The 17,997-nt window shown below is 51.3% G+C and overlaps 1 protein-coding gene across 1 annotated transcript; it reads right to left on the reverse strand.

The window, feature by feature from the left end:
* Positions 1–907: 907 nt before the first annotated feature.
* TRH (thyrotropin releasing hormone) lies at positions 908–4,331 on the reverse strand. The gene is made up of 3 exons (XM_061397125.1): positions 4,100–4,331; positions 2,939–3,157; positions 908–2,091 (listed from the first exon to the last, which is right to left on the reverse strand). The coding sequence occupies exons 2-3, from the start codon at positions 3,147–3,149 to the stop codon at positions 1,577–1,579; spliced, it is 726 nt and encodes a 241-aa protein (XP_061253109.1). The 5' UTR covers positions 3,150–3,157; positions 4,100–4,331; the 3' UTR covers positions 908–1,576.
* Positions 4,332–17,997: the final 13,666 nt, after the last annotated feature.

The raw sequence follows: 17,997 nt of genomic DNA on the forward strand, positions 1-17,997 counted from the left end.
TCAGACACCCTTCCAACCCTTCTTTCCCTCTCCAGGAAGGTGACCAAATGCTGTCTGCAGAAAAGCCAAATAGCCCATCCACCCACCAGAAAAGAAGGTGTGTGACGCACAGTCTAAGACCCAGGGAAATTTCAGAGTTTGAGTCAGAAGTGGGAAGGTGGCAACGAATGGGCCAAATTCAGCCCCAGACACGTCACTTGAGCTTTCTGTACGTTGGTTTCCTGGCTAGGAAATTTGGCCTAATCATAGTAACACCTAGGATCATTGTGAAGATCAGAACTAATATATGTAATGTGCCTAAGAACTGCCTGACACATAGTACATGTTGGGTATATGTCACTATTATTATCATTATTTGATTCACAGGATGTCAAAGTTTTTGGACTGAAGTGCTGTCAGATGGCCTCTTCCATTTTTTCCCAAGTCCCCACCACTCCCTCTTGTCCCACACTCAGCCTGCCTCCCTGCTCGGACCCTGGTTTGAGTTCGCAAACACAGCCTGGCCCTCTGTCCTCACTCTGCCTGCCAGATGACACATGAACTCTTGGTTCCTGCCAAGAACGATGATGATTATAAAACTGGGCCAGCCTAGCCCTGTCACCAATCAGGCAAACTCAAGTCAGGGTCCTGAGCTGCCTCTCACACCCGTGGCTCCGCCCCAGCTAGCTGTGTGTCTTCTGGCAAGTCCCTCCTCTTCTCCAGGCCTCAGTCTCCCCAGGTGTCAAACGGGCTCCAAAGCTCCCGTCCACCTCCCTGGAGCTTGTTCTGAGCTGGGGATGGTGGAGAGGACTTTTCACCCCTGCAAGTTCCCTGATTCCCTTCTCAGCAGAGCTGGGGACTCTCAGCCTGTTCCCTCTCAATGCTGTAAAGATAAATCCCACACCAGCTGAGATATAACTGCAACCGCTGACGTTATCCAGATGTAGGTTTTATTAACACGGATAGGAGAAAGGTGCCTAGAAGGATACATACGAGCCACGACTTCCAGGGTGTCGTTTACAAATTCCTGCAAGTGTTTATTCCCTTAGCCACCACGCAGCACAGCACCACCTACGATGTTTCTCCCAAGCGGAACACAGCTGTGGGGAGGGGCTCTTCCTACCCACAAAAGGATACCCAAGAAGAGAATGAGATCCTGGGTGCGGGTGAAGTGTATACATGGCAAATCCTGGCACGTGGCAAGGGCTGAAAGTTGGATCTGGACCCCACCCACCCTCCCTGGTTGCTCACATCAGTGGCACCCTGTTTCACTCTGGGGGTCCCTTAGAAGACACAGCACGCTCATCTTAGGGCTAGGGAGGGGAGCAGGCCTGCCGGGGTGGGGGAGAGGGACTCTGGGGTCTGTTGCCTCACCAGAGATGCCGAGTGGGGTGACACAGGGTGTGAACTCATCGGCTGGCTTTCTCACGTCCCTGATATAGGCAGGCGAGGCAAGAGTTTGACATGTGTGTAAACTGGGGGCTCGGGAGTATGGTCAGGCATCTAAGGAGGAGGGGAAAAGGGGGGTCACAGGGGGTAGGGTGCACAGGGCTCAAGACGCTCTTAGACCACAAACTGAGTTTACAGGCAATGGGGCTCACTCCTCCAGGGGCTCGCTGGCCCAGGCCGCTCGCCGCCCAGGGTGCTGCCGCTTCTCTTCAGCCCCCTGCCCCCGGCTCAGGTCATCGAGGAGGCCCAGAAGAAGGCTGGCTTGGCCGCAGGGTCCCCGGGGTCCGCACGGGCTCCCCAGGGCCCTCTTTCCAGGATGCTGGCGTTTCTCAGACATCAGCTCTCCACCCTCATCCTCGTCCTCCCCTGCCTCCTCCCAGCTCCTTTGGGCCCTGGGGTCCACCAGCCGTCTGCCTGGGTGCTGCCTCTTGGTGACAGCGTACCCAAGCCAGGAGGCGCGCCGGCCGGGATGCTGCCGCTTCTGCTGACCCGCGTCCACCGCCCATGCCGCCACGTCGTCCCTCCTGCCGGGGTGCTGCCGTTTGCGGAGTCCCGCAGCCCCTCCTTCCTCTTCTCCTTCCACTGCCTCGTCTGCCTCCTCCTCCTCCCTTTTGCCAGGATGCTGACGCTTGGAGAACCAATCGGGTTGAAAGATCTGAGACTCTGTGGAAGGAAAGAGGCCAGTGAGGGACCCCGTGACCTGCAGATGCCCACTCCAGCCTTCCTTCCAGGCAAGACAGATTCCCACAGCATTCACCCAGATTCATGGCCTTGCACCTGCCTCTCAGGCCTCATAGACCCAGGCACACTCACACAGGTGGTCAAGGGCATGGCCTCTGGTTCCACTCCCCAGCTGTGTGACCATAAGCAACTCAACTTCTTTGAGCCTCAGTTTCCTTCTGAGTAAAATGGGGGTGGGGAAGGGTAATAACTACCTATCTGAGGCTTCGGTGGTTTAGTTGCTAAGTCGCATCCGACTCTTGAGACCCCATGGACCGTAGCCCGCCAGGCTCCTCTCTCCACGGAATTCTCCAGGCAAGAATACTGGAGTGGGTTGCTATTTCCTTCTCCAGGGCATGTTCCCCACCCAGGGATTGAGCCTGGGTCTTCTGCATTGCAGACAGATTTAGGATCTGACGCTTAGGAAGATCAAATCCTGCTACAAGGGGTTTCAAGTACTTAGAAGGGTGCCTGGCATACCGGTGTCTAGTATGAACAGGTGCCTAGTAATTCACACTGTAACACACAAAGAAACTCTCTCTCCCTGGCACAGACTCTTTCCCACTGAAGGTCTGCTCTCTGAAATATTCCCAGAACTGAGATGGAAAAGGAATCTGATCCCAGGAAGCAGTCAACTCACCACCTGCCAAAGGTGTGGCCAGGGGTAGTTTCTGAAAGGCAAGAGGCTGAATGACTAAGTCTCTCCCTCCTCTGTGGCCGGGTTTCCCCTAACCCTCTCCAGTCGGCGTCCTTCTCTCAACCCGCAGCCCCACATAGTCCCAGCCCTCACCAGATACGCTGTCATCCTGGTCTTCTCGCAGTCGCTGGAGGTCTTCCCGGAGGAGGAGGAGGCGCTCCGCCTGGCGCAGGAGGTCTTCCAGGCCCTGTTGCTCGGACATGTCCGCCTCCTGCTGGGCCACATCCAGCTGTGCGCGGCCTCCGGGGACACCGGTCAGGGTCAGGGTCAAAGCCATGGCTAGCAGAAACCAAGAGCCAGGCATCTTGGCGTCTGGGGCAGGGAGACAGGAAGAGAAAAAAGGTACACCGCTGCGCTCCCGTCCCAGCATGCTCTATGGCTCTCTTTCCTGTCCTGGGGGATACCCGAGGCCTGGGGTGAGCTGGGGAGGATCAACCGTTCAAATGCTCTCCCAGGAGCAGGACCACCTGCCACATTTGGGTGAGGTCAGCTGGAGGACCTGCCTTGAGTCCTGGGCATCCTCAGCCCTAAGGATGCTTGGACAGCCTGCCCGCCCCCAGGTCTACCTGCGAGAGTCAGGGACCCCATCTCCACCGCCACTTCTCAATGACAGGAGTGTAACCACCAAGATTGCGGCGCGGGCCCAACGGCCAGGACGCTAACCTGCAGCGTCGCAGGCTAAAATTCTCCCCCAAGGTTCCCAAAGCAATGTTTTTATTCCAACACGCCATCTACAGCGTTCTGATTGCAACCCTGACTCCATTTCCAATGCTAAGATTCTAGGGCCAGGCTAGGAATCAAATTCTAACACTAAGAGGCTAATTTCAATGGGCTAAATCCTATTTCTAGCTCCGAGAGTGAGATTCTCAGACTGAGGTCGGTTGCCACCGTGAACAGTCTGTAAGATTCGGATTCGAATTCTAACTCCCAGGCTTTCCCGCCGGTCCCTTGACTGCCCAGCGCAGCCCCCGGCATCCTGGCGCGTACCTCCAGCTTGGGGAAGCCCGGCAGCGGTGGGATGCGAACCTCCCCGCGATGTGCGGCTCCAAAGGCCGGGACGTGCGCGCCGGGAGGGGCCGCCAGCCCTGTGGCCGCGCCGTGCCTCCGTCGGGCCCCGGCCTGCGCCGTGGAAAACCCGGGGGTGGGAGCGCTCGGAGCTCCAAAGCCGCCGCTCTCCGCGGGGCGCATTGGAGGGCGGGCAAAGCCCCCCCTTTCCAGGGCCCCGGACGCCGCCCGCCGCCCGCAGCTGGTTACCTGCCCGGCACGAGCTCCACGCACCGGTCCGGGATCCTGGGCTCCGATCCGGAGATTCGGGGTCTGGGGTCGGCGGGTCAGTAGTCGAGGAGCGCTGGTAGGACCCGGGGCGCCGGTTGCCCTCTTCGCCGCGGGCCGCTGCTTATATCTGCGCGAGGCGGCGGCGCGGGTGAGGTCAGCGCGGAGGGGTCGCGGCCGCCGGGAAGGGACGCTGACGGCAGCGGGCCCCGTGGGTACCCCGCCCGCTGGCCCGCCTGCCTGCCTGCTCCACCGGAAATCTGGGGCGGGGGCGGAGAAGCGGGAGGAGGAGGCACGAGCCGCAGAATGGGATGCTGGAGCGGGGTGGCTTCTGCATCCAGCTTCGAAGGTCTGATGTCTAAGAGAACACCAGGGTAGGGGACAAAGGCAGAGATGCTGAGAGAATCGCACAGAGATGCGCACAGGACGGACTCGGAGATGGAGACGGAGACTGAAAGATGCACAGAGAGATACAGAGCAGACCACGCCAGAGAGACTGAAAGACGCAGAGACAGTCAAGATGGGGAGCTGGGGGCTGCGGGGGAGAGGGAGGGGGAGTAAGGGAGAGGCCGAGAGAGGAAGAAAGTGGACAAGTGGACCTGGGCTCTGATCTTGACTGTGTTGCCTCTGGAAAATGTCTCCCCCTCTCTGGACCCAATTTTCTCATCCCTACAGTGAGGGAAGGCCGCAGTTTCTAAAATTTCAAAACTGTAATGGACACGAGTTTGAGTAAACTCCGGGAGTTGGTGATGGACAGGGAAGCCTGGCGTCCTGCAGCCCATGGGGTCACAAAAAGTCGGACACGACTGAGCGACTGAACTGAACTGAACTGGCCTGTTGGGCTCCCCAGGTGGCGCTAGTGATAGAAGAATCCACCTACCAATGCAAGAGACACCAGTTCCATCCCTGGGGCGGGAAGATCCCCTGGAGTGGGAAGATTCCCCTGGAGTAGGAAATGGCTAGCCACTCCAGTATTCTTGCCTGGGAAATCCCATGGCCAGAGAAAAAACTCAGTAACTGACGTTTTACAGCCAGGAGAACGCAGGGAAATTATGGATTTGTGGCTTCTCTTGAAAATCTCTTGGGAAAAAAGTGGGCTTGCATTTCCTCCTGACAACAGCTGCCCAGGGTCACCACACCCTCCACCAATTTCTACTGTCTTCCCAGTGTGTTGCTCTGGTCATTGAGTAGGGACATTGGAGTTTGTGACCCCTGGATAGGAAGTTTTTTTGAATGTACCTACCCCAGGCAAAGGAAATGAAGGGATACAGGGAGCAGAAAAGCAACGATCCCAAGGAGCTTGTGCACCAATCAGTCCCCGAAGTCAGATGATGCCTTGGAGGAGAGCATTGTCACACTAGTCCTGGAAACAGCCTCCATAGTGAAAGAGTTAATGGGTACCCACAGTGTGCCGGGCTCCGTGGTCCCTCCTGGAGATATAGAAATGTGCCAGGCATACTTAGAGGAAACCACATTTTAGGCAGAGGGAACATCAGTGAAGACTCTTCTACCTCTGGACAGTCTGAACATTATTCTGCCTCCCCATACAGTAGTTCTTCAGGCTGAAACATGGAGTACCTGTTGTATGTCTCAGGCCATGCTGGTGGTTTGGCAACGGGAATCCGAGAGTGTTAGTTGTCACTCCTTTCCTTGGCAGAGCATCTAGCTTTCCAGGCATGTCCACCACCTCATTGCATCCCTACATCACCTTTACATCAGCCTTACATCACAAGATAAGTGGGATAGGGACTATTAGTCCCACTTTACAGATAGGGACATAGAGACTCAGAGAGGCAGAAAGACTAGAGGTGGGAGGGAACTTTTAGATCACCAGCTATAGTCCGCTCCTCATTCTTAGGTGAAGATACTGAGGTCCGGAGAGGTAACCTAACCACCTTCCCAACTCCCAGACACACGTTGTGTCCCCAGGGTCAGATGGTTGGATGGGGGTGGATTACAAACCTGAAATTCCAGACTTGATCTCCCAACCAGACCCCAGAATTAGAAGAACTGCCATCCTAGCTAAGCATTAAATCAGACAGACAGACCTCTTACCTTTCATATACAGCAGTGGAGGTGTAAATCAGTGGCATCTCTTTGGGTGGCAACCTGAAAATTTAACACGTGCACCTTCCACAAGGCTTCTCAGGTGGTGCTAATAGTAAAGAACTGCCAGCCAACGCAGGAGACGCAAGAGAGGCGGGTTTGATCCCTGGGTGGGGAAGACCCCCTGGAGGAGGGCATGGCAACCCACTCCAGTATTCTTGCCTGGAGAATCCCTTGGACAGAGGAACCTGATGGGCTAGAGTCCATGGGTCACAAAGAGTCAGACACGACTGGGGCAACTTAACATGAAGCATGCACCTTCCACAGACAATTCTGTTTCCTGAATTCATCCTATAGACACCCACACCTGCACGTGAATTACACACACAGGGTATTCAGGGCAGCAAGATTCACAGAAGCCAGAACTGGAACAAACCTGGTTGGCTGTCAATCAGGAGAGATCTGCTTGAATCAACTGGGGCCCATCTGGAGCTACAGGGTACTATGTCACTCTTAGCCGATGTGCAATAAGCTCCAGGATGTATTGTTAAGTGAACAAAGCAGAGCAGAGAACAATTTTTACATCTGTGTGATGGTGCAGGAGATGAACTGTGGTTCTCGTATTTGGAGATCCCTTCAGGAGGGATGAAAGAGTACAGTGCCAGGGAGCTGGGGGGCTGGAGAAGGGGAGGTCAGGTAGGGGCTTTCTTTCACTGGCAGCCCTTAGAGGTATTTGGATTTTTTTTCTCTGTCCAGGATTCCCTGTCCACAAGTTCAGTTCAGTCGCTCAGTTGTGTCCGACTCTTTGCGACCTCATGGACTGCAGCACGCCAGGCCTCCCTGTCCATCACCAACTCCCAGAGTTTACTCAAACTCACGTTCGTTGAGTCGGTGATGCCATCCAACCGTCTCATCCTCTGTCATCCCCTTCTCCTCCTGCCTTCAATCTTTCCCAGCATCAGGGTCTTTTCTAATGAGTCAGTTTTTCCCATCAGGTGGCCAAAGTATTGGAGCTTCAGCTTCAACATCAGTCCTTCCGATGAATATTCAGGACTGATTTCCTTTAGGATTGACTGGTTGGATCTCTTTGCAGTCCAAGGGACTCTCAAGAGTCTTCTCCAACATCACAGTTCAAAAACATCAATTCTTTGGCACTCAGCTTTCTTCATAGTCCAACTCTCACATCCATACGTGACTACTGGAAAAACCATAGCTTTGACTAGACGGACCTTTGTTGGCAAAGTAATGTCTCTGCTTTTGAATATGCTGTCTAGGTTGGTCATAACTTTTCTTCCAAGGAGCAAGCGTCTTTTAATTTCATGGCTGCAGTCACCATCTGCAGTGATTTTGGAGCTCAAAAATATAAAGTCTGACACTGTTTCCATTGTTTCCCCATCTATTTGCCTTGTAGTGATGGGACCAGATTCCCTGTCCACAAACCCACAAGCAATATGGGAAAAAAAACAAAACAACAGAATCTTGTCTGAGTCTAAGAGATTCCCTCCCAGGGGCAGGGGGGAAGTGGGGGGAACATCGCTCCCTGGTGAGCCCATTTCTGTAATCAGGGGTCTGAGTTGCTTATTAGGAAGTTTCTGGGTGGTTGGAGCGTGGGATGGGGGTTCCCATATAGCCCAAGGGATCAGAGAAGATGATAAAGGCATCTGAGATGTCCTCAACAAGCCAGCTCTCTCCCTTCCATCTCTTCTTTCCTTCTTTCAATGAATATCCACTGAGTCCTTATTAGCTACTAGGATTTGATCTGGAATCAGCGCAAGATGGAAGGCTGGAAAAAGCACAAGCTGGAATCAATATTGCCGGGAGAAATATCAATAACCTCAGATATGCAGATGACACCACCCTTATGGCAGAAAGTGAAAAGGAACTAAAAAGCCTCTTGATGAAAGTGAAAGAGGAGAGTGAAAAAGTTGGCTTAAAGCTCAACATTCAGAAAACTAAGATCATGACATCCGGTCCCATCACTTCATGGGAAATAGATGGGGAAACAGTGGAAACAGTGTCAGACTTTATTTTTGGGGGCTCCAAAATCACTGCAGATGGTGATTGCAGCCATGAAATTAAAAGACGCTTACTCCTTGGAAGAAAAGTTATGACCAACCTAGATAGCATATTGAAAAGCAGAGATATTACTTTGTCAACAAAGGTCTGTCTAGTCAAGGCTATGGTTTTCCCAGTGGTCATGTATGGATGTGAGAGTTGGACTGTGAAGAAAGCTGAACGCCAAAGAATTGATGCTTTTGAACTGTGGTGTTGGAGAAGACTCTTGAGAGTCCCTTGGACTGCATGGAGATCCAACCAGTCCATCCTAAAAGAGATCAGTCCTGGGTGTTCATTGGAAGGACTGATGTTGAAGCTCAAACTCCAGTACTTTGGCCACCTCATGAGAAGAGTTGAGTCTTTGGGAAAGACCCTGATGCTGGGAAGAATTGGGGCAGGAGGAGAAGGGGATGATAGGATGAGATGGTTGGATGGCATTACCGACTTAATGGACATGAGTTTGAGTAAACTCTGGGGGTTTGTGATGGACAGGGAGGCCTGGCGTGCTGTGATTCATGGGGTGGCAAAGAGTTGAACACAACTGAGCGACTGAACTGAACTGAACTGAGGATCTGATCAAGACCTTGGGTACTATACTCAGGATATATTTTTAATGCTTTGACCTCTGGGGTCTTGCTGACTCTCTGGAGAGCCTGCCCCTCCCAGGGTAGCCAGTTCCTAGAGATAGTGAAGAACTCCCATGAGAGCACCTTTCATATACAGACTAACCAATCCAGAGCCCTAATCAGTCAGGGTCAGGTACCAGACAACTAGGGACAGTCCGGATGCCCCAGAGTCCACTGGAATTATTCAAACTAGCCAGTTCTAAAGCTGCCTACCCCACTGTGCCTATTCGTTCCTGAGCAACCACAATAGAGGTTCTTGCCCATTCCCCCCCGCCACTCCCTGCTCCCTCTGCCTGACTCCCGGTGGATGCTGGTATTTCCCTCTGTGGCCCTGCATGGTGTGTGCTGTCTTCTTAGGAGCTGTGGCTCACTCCCACTCGTCTCCTCATCTACTGGTGTCACCATACCTGAATAATGATCAAACATATTTTAAAACAGGGACCCAGCAGGATAACATGTCAGGTTCCTTCTCTCTGTCATGGAGCTAGGAGTCCAGTCATTATATTGCATATATTTTTCCAACTTGCTTTTTATTTCCCCCACCTGATGATAGAAATCTGCTTGATTTCAAGACTGTGGTTGCTTATCAGATTAAGACGGCTTTGCTTTTGAAAAAGAATAATGAGATAACTTAATGGTGAGGTTTGGACACTATTTCTAACTCCCAGTACCCACGGCTGTCACCCCCACCCACCCCAAAATGCACACACATATATCTTCCTGCATGAGGGCTCTTGAGACCCTGGGAAAGTTCTGATTTCCAGATCCTGCCTTCCTTGAGCTCCTCTAACCTTCTCTCTCAAAGCCCTCTGTTCCATGTTCAGAGATGCCCCTCAGATATTGTAGGGTCTTTATCAACCCTAAGCTGCAGAAGGTCTGCCTAGCCTACCTATTGATTTTTTTTCAGGGTTTAATAAATTTTAATTTTGAGATAATTGTAGATTCACATGCAATTGTAAGAAATAATACAACGAGGTCATTGGTACCCTTTTCCCAGCTGCCCATAACGGTTACATCTTCCTCTAGTGGTTTATATATCCACTACATGGTAGCTCTTTAATTATAGCAAATGGTACCTTTTAAATATTCAGTTCTTTCCTTTGTATTCAGCTTTAATAGAAATAATAATACATAATAAGCATCCTCTCTTTCCCAAGATCATAAAAATTGTCTCAAAAAATTCCAGGAAGAAGGGTCCTTTCAGCATCTGCCTATTCTCCATAGAAACTCACTCATTTCCCCAGTCAGATTCCATTGGAGATTTTTGACTCAACTGATCAATGACTTTATTGATCATGAGTCCACTGTAAACTTGTCAGTTGTTAATTCAGTCATGGATGTATTTCTTTATTCAACAAGGATTTCCAACATACATCTAAGCGTCAAGGATGGTTCCAGCCCAGGGCACACAGGGGTGGTGGGGTGGGGAGGGGGTCAGGGGGAGGGGTCTGATCTCCTGGGGTCTTGTTGGCGGTAGAGAATAAAAGAGTATGGATTTTGTTCTCGAGGCAATGGCACAACAGAGGGCTCAAAGCAGGGAGAACTCCGAGCTGATTTATCCTTTCAGAGCATCCCCCTGTCTGCTTGGCAAATTGTGAGTACATCGGGGGCAGAGAGAAATGGCAAAGCCAGCGAGGAGCTTCCGTGGAACCTTGTTCCTTGTGAAATCTCCCGTCTGTCTCATCCCACTCTGTTCACTGTCTCCTCCTGGGTTCTCGCTCTACTCTGCCTGCGTCTATCTGTGCCCCAAGGGGCTCAGCCTGGGTCTGTTCCCACCATGCACCGCCCAGCCTTCCTCAGCTACTTCGCTGCACCTGGCCACAAACCAGCTTCCTCACAAAACCACGGAACCACCTCTTCTTAGCCCTTGCCACCTGCGGGCCATTTATTCTGTTTTTTACATACAGATTTAAGACAGCATATTCAGAAACTATGAATGCAGACATGTATACACATATATATTAAATATGAAGAATAGTTCGAACCCCTTAAGCACCTAGAAAGTGAAAGTGAAGGTCGCTCAGTCGTGTCCGGCTCTTTGCAACCCCATGGACTATACAGTCCGTGGAATTCTCCAGGCCAGAATACTGGAGTGGGTAGCCTTTCCCTTCTCCAGGGGATCTTCCCAACCCAGGGAACCCAGGGCTCCCACCTTGCAGGCAGATTCTTCACCAACTGAGGGGAACCCTTGAGCACCTTATGTGGAGATATTAAGTGAGGAAATATTTTTTCTAAAATGAGTGGCATATTAATGTAAAAAGAAAAAAATCCCATCTTCTTTATTGTGAAAGCTACCTTTCAGAAACGTAATATGTTTCCACTGGCCTGTGTGCACTCACTATCCCACTTTTCAAGCAGTCTCAGAGTTGAATCCTGCATTCTTGCTGTATGCCAAGGGTTAGGTCATTAATATGTAAAAGAGGCTAGTGTTGAAAGGGTGGACTTTATAATTGGACACATTCTTTAGAGCCTCCTGCAAACGCTCATTTGTTCATACATCCATTTCTTTACTCATTTATTCGCTCATTCATTCATCTCTCCTTTTATTTGCTAGCTTAATGAACATTCCCTGGGCAGGTCATGTTGAGTTTTAGGGTCACTGAGGGCATCCAGAAAGGAACACTCTTCTGAAGATGTTAGCAGTCCGGGGGGGGGAGGAGAACCTGTCCACATCGATTGCACTGCAAGATACCAAGTGCTCGGAAGCCCTGGGGTGGGGCCACAGATCCAGCTGATGGGGTCAGGGATGGATGGTGTGTTGGACAAGACTTGGAGTCACTTTGGATGGAAGGTCCTACCAGGGGCTTTTTCTGACCACCCTGGCTGAAATAGTGGCCATTGCACTCACCCTTCCCCGCCAGCGCAGCTGGGTGTTTATTTCCTTGTCCCTGGTTTGTTGTCTGCCTCCCGCAGCGGAACCTCGCTTCGTGAGGACAGCTGCTTGCTGTGTGCTGTTTATCCAGTTTCTGGCCAAGAGCTAGTGCTTGGTAAAGAGTTATTGAATGACTGATGGCACGAGTGAATGCATTCAGCCCAGAACGAGTGTGCACAAGCTGAGTTGCCCGGCTGATGTCTTTCGAACCGAGAAGGCATAAGGGTAGCCCCCCAACCCCGTGTCATCTCTAGGCACAAAAAAGGCAGTCTAGACATGTACCAGAAGGAGGAACGAACCACATGGGGGGCAGTTTCGGGGTGTGCGAGGAGGGACGCGAAGGCAAGAGCAATCAGGGAAGGCTTCGTGGGGGTGGATGGGCCAGAGGATGGGGGTACTCGGGATCAGCAGGACTGGAAACAGGTAAGCCTTAGCTGTTCAAGGACCTGTTTTTCTTCCCTTCTTGAGCAGAGACATCCCCTCGCCAGAGCAGTGTGGTCCGGAGATGGCTGATGCCCAGGGAGGCTTCCCACGCCCTGTGAAATGCCCAGCAGAGTCATGCCCCTGTCTGGGTTCAGGGCCAGCCCAGGATTCTATGGTCTGGGCTGACTGATGAGCTGAAGCCCTGAGCCCCACCAGCCCAGGCCCTGTGCCTCCCTGAGGTCTTACATTCATGCTGAGAGGCCAATTGCAGGTCTGTGTGGTCCAGATTGTGTCTAAAGAGCAATTTTCCGCTCTGCTGGAGCTTGCTGAATGGAGCCTGCGATCAGAGAGGGCCCGGGGTGGCTGAGATGCCGCCAACCCGCAGAGCCAGCCAGGGAGCGGAACTCATGAGAGTGGCTCTGGAGAGTGTTGTCCGATGCATGTAGGTGGCATGGAACGTGTGCACAGAGGTGTTCGGGCGCACGGCTCTGCATCACACAGGCAGCTTGAGTGTGCGTATGAACGTGTGTGCAGTCCATGGCTGTGCAGTGTGCACATGCGTTTGTGCCCAGGGATACAGGTCAGGATGTACCTGCGTCACACACATTATCTGTGGCTCAGTTTGGGGCGGGGTCTGTGATCATCTTAGGGTCCAGTTAGTCACTGGTGACGCCATCTGGGGAGGACACGTGGCTGTAGGTCCAGTGTTTTATTTGTGCATGGACCACTCTCGTTGCCTCCTTTCACACTGACCTGTAAATTCTTTTCTTCTTTATTCTTTGCTAGCTGAGGCTTCCCAGCTGGTGGTAGTGGTAAAGAACCTACCTGCTAATGCAGAGATGTGGGTCCAATCCCTGGGTCAGAGGAAGATCCCCTGGAGAAGGGAATGGCAACCCAATCCAGTATCCTTGCCTGGAGAATCCCATGGACAGAGGAGCCTGGTGGGCTACAGTCCTGGGGGCTGCGAAAAGTCAGACACGGCTAAGCGACTGAGCAGACACTGCACACACATACTCTACTAGCTAGCCCGGTAAGTTAACACATGTTATTATAACAGAAGGAACTCCCCTGCAGACATAATGTGTTCACCTCCCAGAGAGTTTAACACACAGTGGGCTCTGAGGAAGGAGATGAATGTGGAGAGGGACAGCAGAAAGAGACTGTGTGTAGCAACCAATGCCCAGGTGCCCCGCACACATTGTTTTCTCATTCAATGCACGCAGGCGTATGAGGGCAAAATGATTCTGCCTCTTTAAAGAAACTGAGGCTCGGAGAAGCAAAATGACCTACTCAAAGTCACATAGCCAGGAAATAGAGGAACTTGGCTTTGAATCAAGTTTGTGTTATTCTAAAACGTGCCCACTGGGACATATCTGGTGGTCCAGTGGTTAAGAATCTGCCTGCCAATGTAGGGGACACGGGTTCGATCCCTGGTCCGGGGAAGATCCCACATCCCTTGGGGGCAATTATGCCCGTGCACTGCAATTATGGAAGCCCAGGTATCTAGAGTCCGTGCTCTACAACACAAAACCAACCTCCAGTCACTGCAAATGGAGAAAACCCAGTGCAGCCAAAAATAAATAGAATTTTAAAAATAATAAAATTCTTTATTAAAATAAAGAAAAATTTCTACTTTATCCCACTGGAAGGGAATGTACCCAGTTGAAAACAAATAGTGTTAGGATGTTGATGCATATGAAAAATTCTTTTTCCTTTCCCAAAATTTTCTTTGATGTTTTGCTTACGTCTTCTCCTCACTAAATTAGAGGGAGTTTTATTTTTTAACAGAAAATGTTTTGAAGGAATCCATACCTCAAGCCATCAGCCCAGACTCTGATGTCTCAAGGCCCATCGTGAAAAGTGAGACTCTCACTTTTTAAATATCACGAAGCTTATCTTTGGATCCTCCTGGGAGGATATACGCTGACTCTGATGAAACCAGAGGCGCTTTGGGTGGGTTGGGGCGGGGATGGGTGATAACCTGCGGGCTGCCTGTGAGCCGCAGTCACCGGGGGATGAGACACCGCGTCATCCATCAGGCCCGCCAGAGATGACAAGCCCCCACCCCTGCCACCGCTCCTCTTATCACAGGAGAAAAATGAAAACCAACCGCAAATCACCTTGGCCATTTAGGTATATTTATCTTGCTGTCAGCCACAAGCAGCCTCTATGCCAATGTTCTGGGCTAATTAGAGCTTGTCCTTGGAATATATGGAGTCTGAACTCTGAATATTGCAAGTTGGGGGAGCAGGTATTAATCCGCCTCTAACACTGGGCCATGAGTCAGGGTGACAAGAGATGGAGGAAGATGGCTCCAGCAGGTGCTGACAGAGGCGTCCAGTTAGTTTGGTCTGAGGAGAGGCTCGTTGTCCCTCCTAAGAGTTCAAGTGTTCCTTTTCATTGCCTCATGGGAAGTCACTTGTGAGTCTGGAGTGGATGCCATTGTGTTTTGGCCTCCTATATCCATCCTTTGACCTCTGGGAAGCAGAAGGAGCCATGGTTGAGATGGTTGGATGGCATCACCAACTCAATGGACATGAGTTTGAGCAAGCTCCGGGCATTGGTGATGGACGGTGAAGCCTGGCATGCTGCAGTCCACGGGGTCACAAAGAGCCAGACATGACTGAGCGACTGAACTGAACTGAACTGAAGCAGAAGGAGCCATCTTTTCTCCTGGGGGAGGTGCCTTATCTCCATCCAGAGTGGCCTTGATGGCACACGAGCCACACCAGTGCATCCCAGTACAAGGAACTGGCATGTGGGCCACGCTTGGCCTATGGAACCCACTCTCCTGTGGGACTTAGACTCTTGGGTGGAGACATGCCAGAGTTGTGGGGGGACACTCGTACCAGCAGTAAAGGCAGTGTTGGGATAACATGGTTGGAAAGTCATTGCTGCCTGGACCCTCCAAAGCCCTCCTTTTATTTTTCCCGGTTGCTGTTGCTCAGTTGCTAAGTCGTGACTGACTCTGTGAGCCCATGGACTGCAGCATGCCAGGCTTTCCTGTCCTTCTTCGTTTCCTGGAGCTTGCTCAAACTTATATCCATGATGACATCTAACCCTCTCATCCTCTGTCGCCCCCTTCTCCTCTTGCCCTCAATCTTTCCCAGCATCAGGGTCTTTTCCAGTGAGTCAGCTCTTCACATCAGGTGGCCAAAGTACTGGAGCTTCTGCTTTAGCATCAGTCCTTCCAGTGAACATTCAGGACTGATTGACTGGTTTGATCCCCTTGCTGTTCAGTAGACTCTCAAGAGTCTTCTCCAGCACCACAGTTCAAAAGCATCAATTCTTTAGAGCTCAGGCTTCTTTATGGTCCAACTCTCACATCCATACATGATTACTGGAAAAATCATAGCTTTGACTATATGGACCTTTGTCAGCAAAGTGATGTCTCTGCTTTTTAATACACTGTTTGAGTCAGTTTCCACTGTCCTTGCTGTCACTTGCAACCTAATGACTAACAGATGACGCTCAAAGACGTAAAGGGATCCCAGCCCAGGGAAGAAGAATCGTGTGACTGACACCAGAGCAAATTCCCCTGTCTTAGCTTCTGCCACAAACTCGATAGGTCTGCATTCAAATACCAGCTCAGCCAATGATTTGCTGGAGGGGAGAGGGGATTAGGTACCCTACATAACATCTCTAGCTCAGTTTTCCTTCTGTAAAATGAAGATGAAAATAATGCTTAAGCACTAATAATAATTTTTTTAAGTTTTCAGCTAACTAATTCATTACTACAGGCTAGTCCTTATGCTAAGGATTTTTCCCATGCATTATCACATTCAGATCAGATCAGTCACTCAGTCGTGTCCGACTCGTTGCAACCCCATGAATCGCAGCACGCCAGGCCTCCCTGTCCATCACCAACTCCCGGAGTTCACTCAGACTCACGTCCATCGAGTCAGTGATGCCATCCAGCCATCTCATCCTCTGTCGTCCCCTTCTCCTCTTGCCCCCAATCCCTCCCAGCATCAGAGTCTTTTCCAATGAGTCAACTCTTCGCATGAGGTGGCCAAAGTACTGGAGTTTCAGCTTTAGCGTCATTCCTTCCAAAGAAATCCCAGGGCTGATCTCCTTCAGAATGGACTGGTTGGATTATCACATTAAATCCTCATAAAAATTGAATGATGTAAATATTATAGTTATTCCCATTTTACAGATGAAAACACTGAAACCCAGAAGTTTGGGCAATTTGCCCAAGGTCACTAGGTGGAAAACCAGATCTTTGACTCTTAACTAACACGGTACACAGCATGTCTGTTGTTGAAAATGTACCTGGCCACGAGGGACAGGGAGCTCTGCTCTGCCTGTTGGTTCACAAGCTCTAGCCTCTTTGTTACTTGTTCTGCACCTTTCAGAGGTAGCTCCAATTCTACCTGAAAAGTATTCCTGTGAGGAAGTGACCCAAAGTCTCATGAGTCTCTGAGAGAACAAAGCAAGTTCAAGGCCTTACCCAACACAGGGCCATTGGCCCTATTGATGATATCTGAACTGGACTTTGATGGATGGTTTCTCCTGGCCTCATCTGTATGTAGTCAAAAGGAGGCCAGAAAATTTTAAGGATACTAATGCTTTACATGATTGAGTGAATGAATGAATGGATGAGTCAGGGAGTGAATAAATGAATAAATCCATGAATGAGCAAGTGAATGAGTGAGATAGAAGTAAATTGGTTTCCTGCCTTATGGAACTCCGAGGTCGACTGGAGAGTTTCCCAGGTGGCTCAGGGGTAAAGCATCTGCCTGGTAAGGCAGGAGCCTCAGTAGATGCAGGTTCAATCCCTGGGTTGGGAAGATCCCCTGGAGGAGGGAATGGCAACCCACTCCAGTATTGGTGCCAGGGTAATCCCATGGACAGAGGAGCCTGGTGGGCTGCAGTCCTGGAGGTCACAAAGAGTCGGACAGGACTGAGCGACTGAACAACAACATCACCAAGGACGCAGACTAGTGGGGACACCCACGGCGAGATCTGGGAGGGTCCCGCGCGCGGGCACTCCATCTTCGCAGTGCCAGGGGGCATCTCCCTCCTGGGGTGGATGTGTTCACCAACAGAAAGAGTCGGGCGTGACTGAGCGAGACTGACCACGCGTGCACGCACAGCGCAACTGGGAGACTAGACACACACAGTTTAAATGGACTTCTCTGCTGGTCTAGAGGTTAGGGAGCCACCTGCAAAGGCAGGGGACACGGGTTCAATCCCTCATCTGGAACGACGCCGCATGCTGCGAGGCAACTAAGCTGGCGCGTCACGACGATTGAGCCTGCACGCTAGAGCCCACGTGCCACTAGGGAGCCCCCGCGATGCGACTGCTGAAGCCCTCGCACCCTCCAGTCTGTGCTCCTCAACAAGAGAAGCCACCCCAGTAAGAAGCCCACGCATCGCAACTAGAGGAGCCCCTGCTCGCCGCAACTAGAGAAAGTCGGCACGCAGCAACAAAGACCCAGGACAGTCAATTAAGCAACTAATTGATTTGAAAAACAGTATAAACAGCTCGAGAACAGCTATGTGCCGAGACATATAGCATCGAAGGTTTGTCACCGTGGACAATGTCTCTGTGGACTGCACAAGACCAGTCAAGTGTGAAGTGTGAGGAGGGGACTATTTGGGGTGCTGAAGAATGCGTAACATCAGAAAAGCTGGAGCAGAGAAGGTCAGGCACTCAGGAGGGGCCACCTCCGCAGCTGGAGATGAGGAGGACGTGCAGGAGCCTCACCGCCTCCCTGCAGACCCGCTTCACCCTTGCCAAGGCAAGGGCGATGCCTGAAGCAGCACTTAGCCAGGAGTTATTTGTGGGCACAGATCTAGGGCATGGATTCTTGGGGGAGAAATCGCAAGGAAGGGCTTCTCTCCACTCGAGC

This window comes from Bos javanicus, chromosome 22 (genome assembly GCF_032452875.1).
Source record: "Bos javanicus breed banteng chromosome 22, ARS-OSU_banteng_1.0, whole genome shotgun sequence".
Classification (NCBI taxonomy): Eukaryota; Metazoa; Chordata; class Mammalia; order Artiodactyla; family Bovidae; genus Bos; species Bos javanicus.

Coding starts and splice junctions, on each gene's coding strand:
- TRH (XM_061397125.1), bottom strand. CDS start 3,149: ATGCCTGGCTCTTGGTTTCTGCTAGCCATGGCTTTGACCCTGACCCTG. Junction 2,092..2,938: donor CCAGGATGACAGCGTATCTG/GTGAGGGCTGGG, acceptor TTCCTTCCACAG/AGTCTCAGATCTTTCAACCC.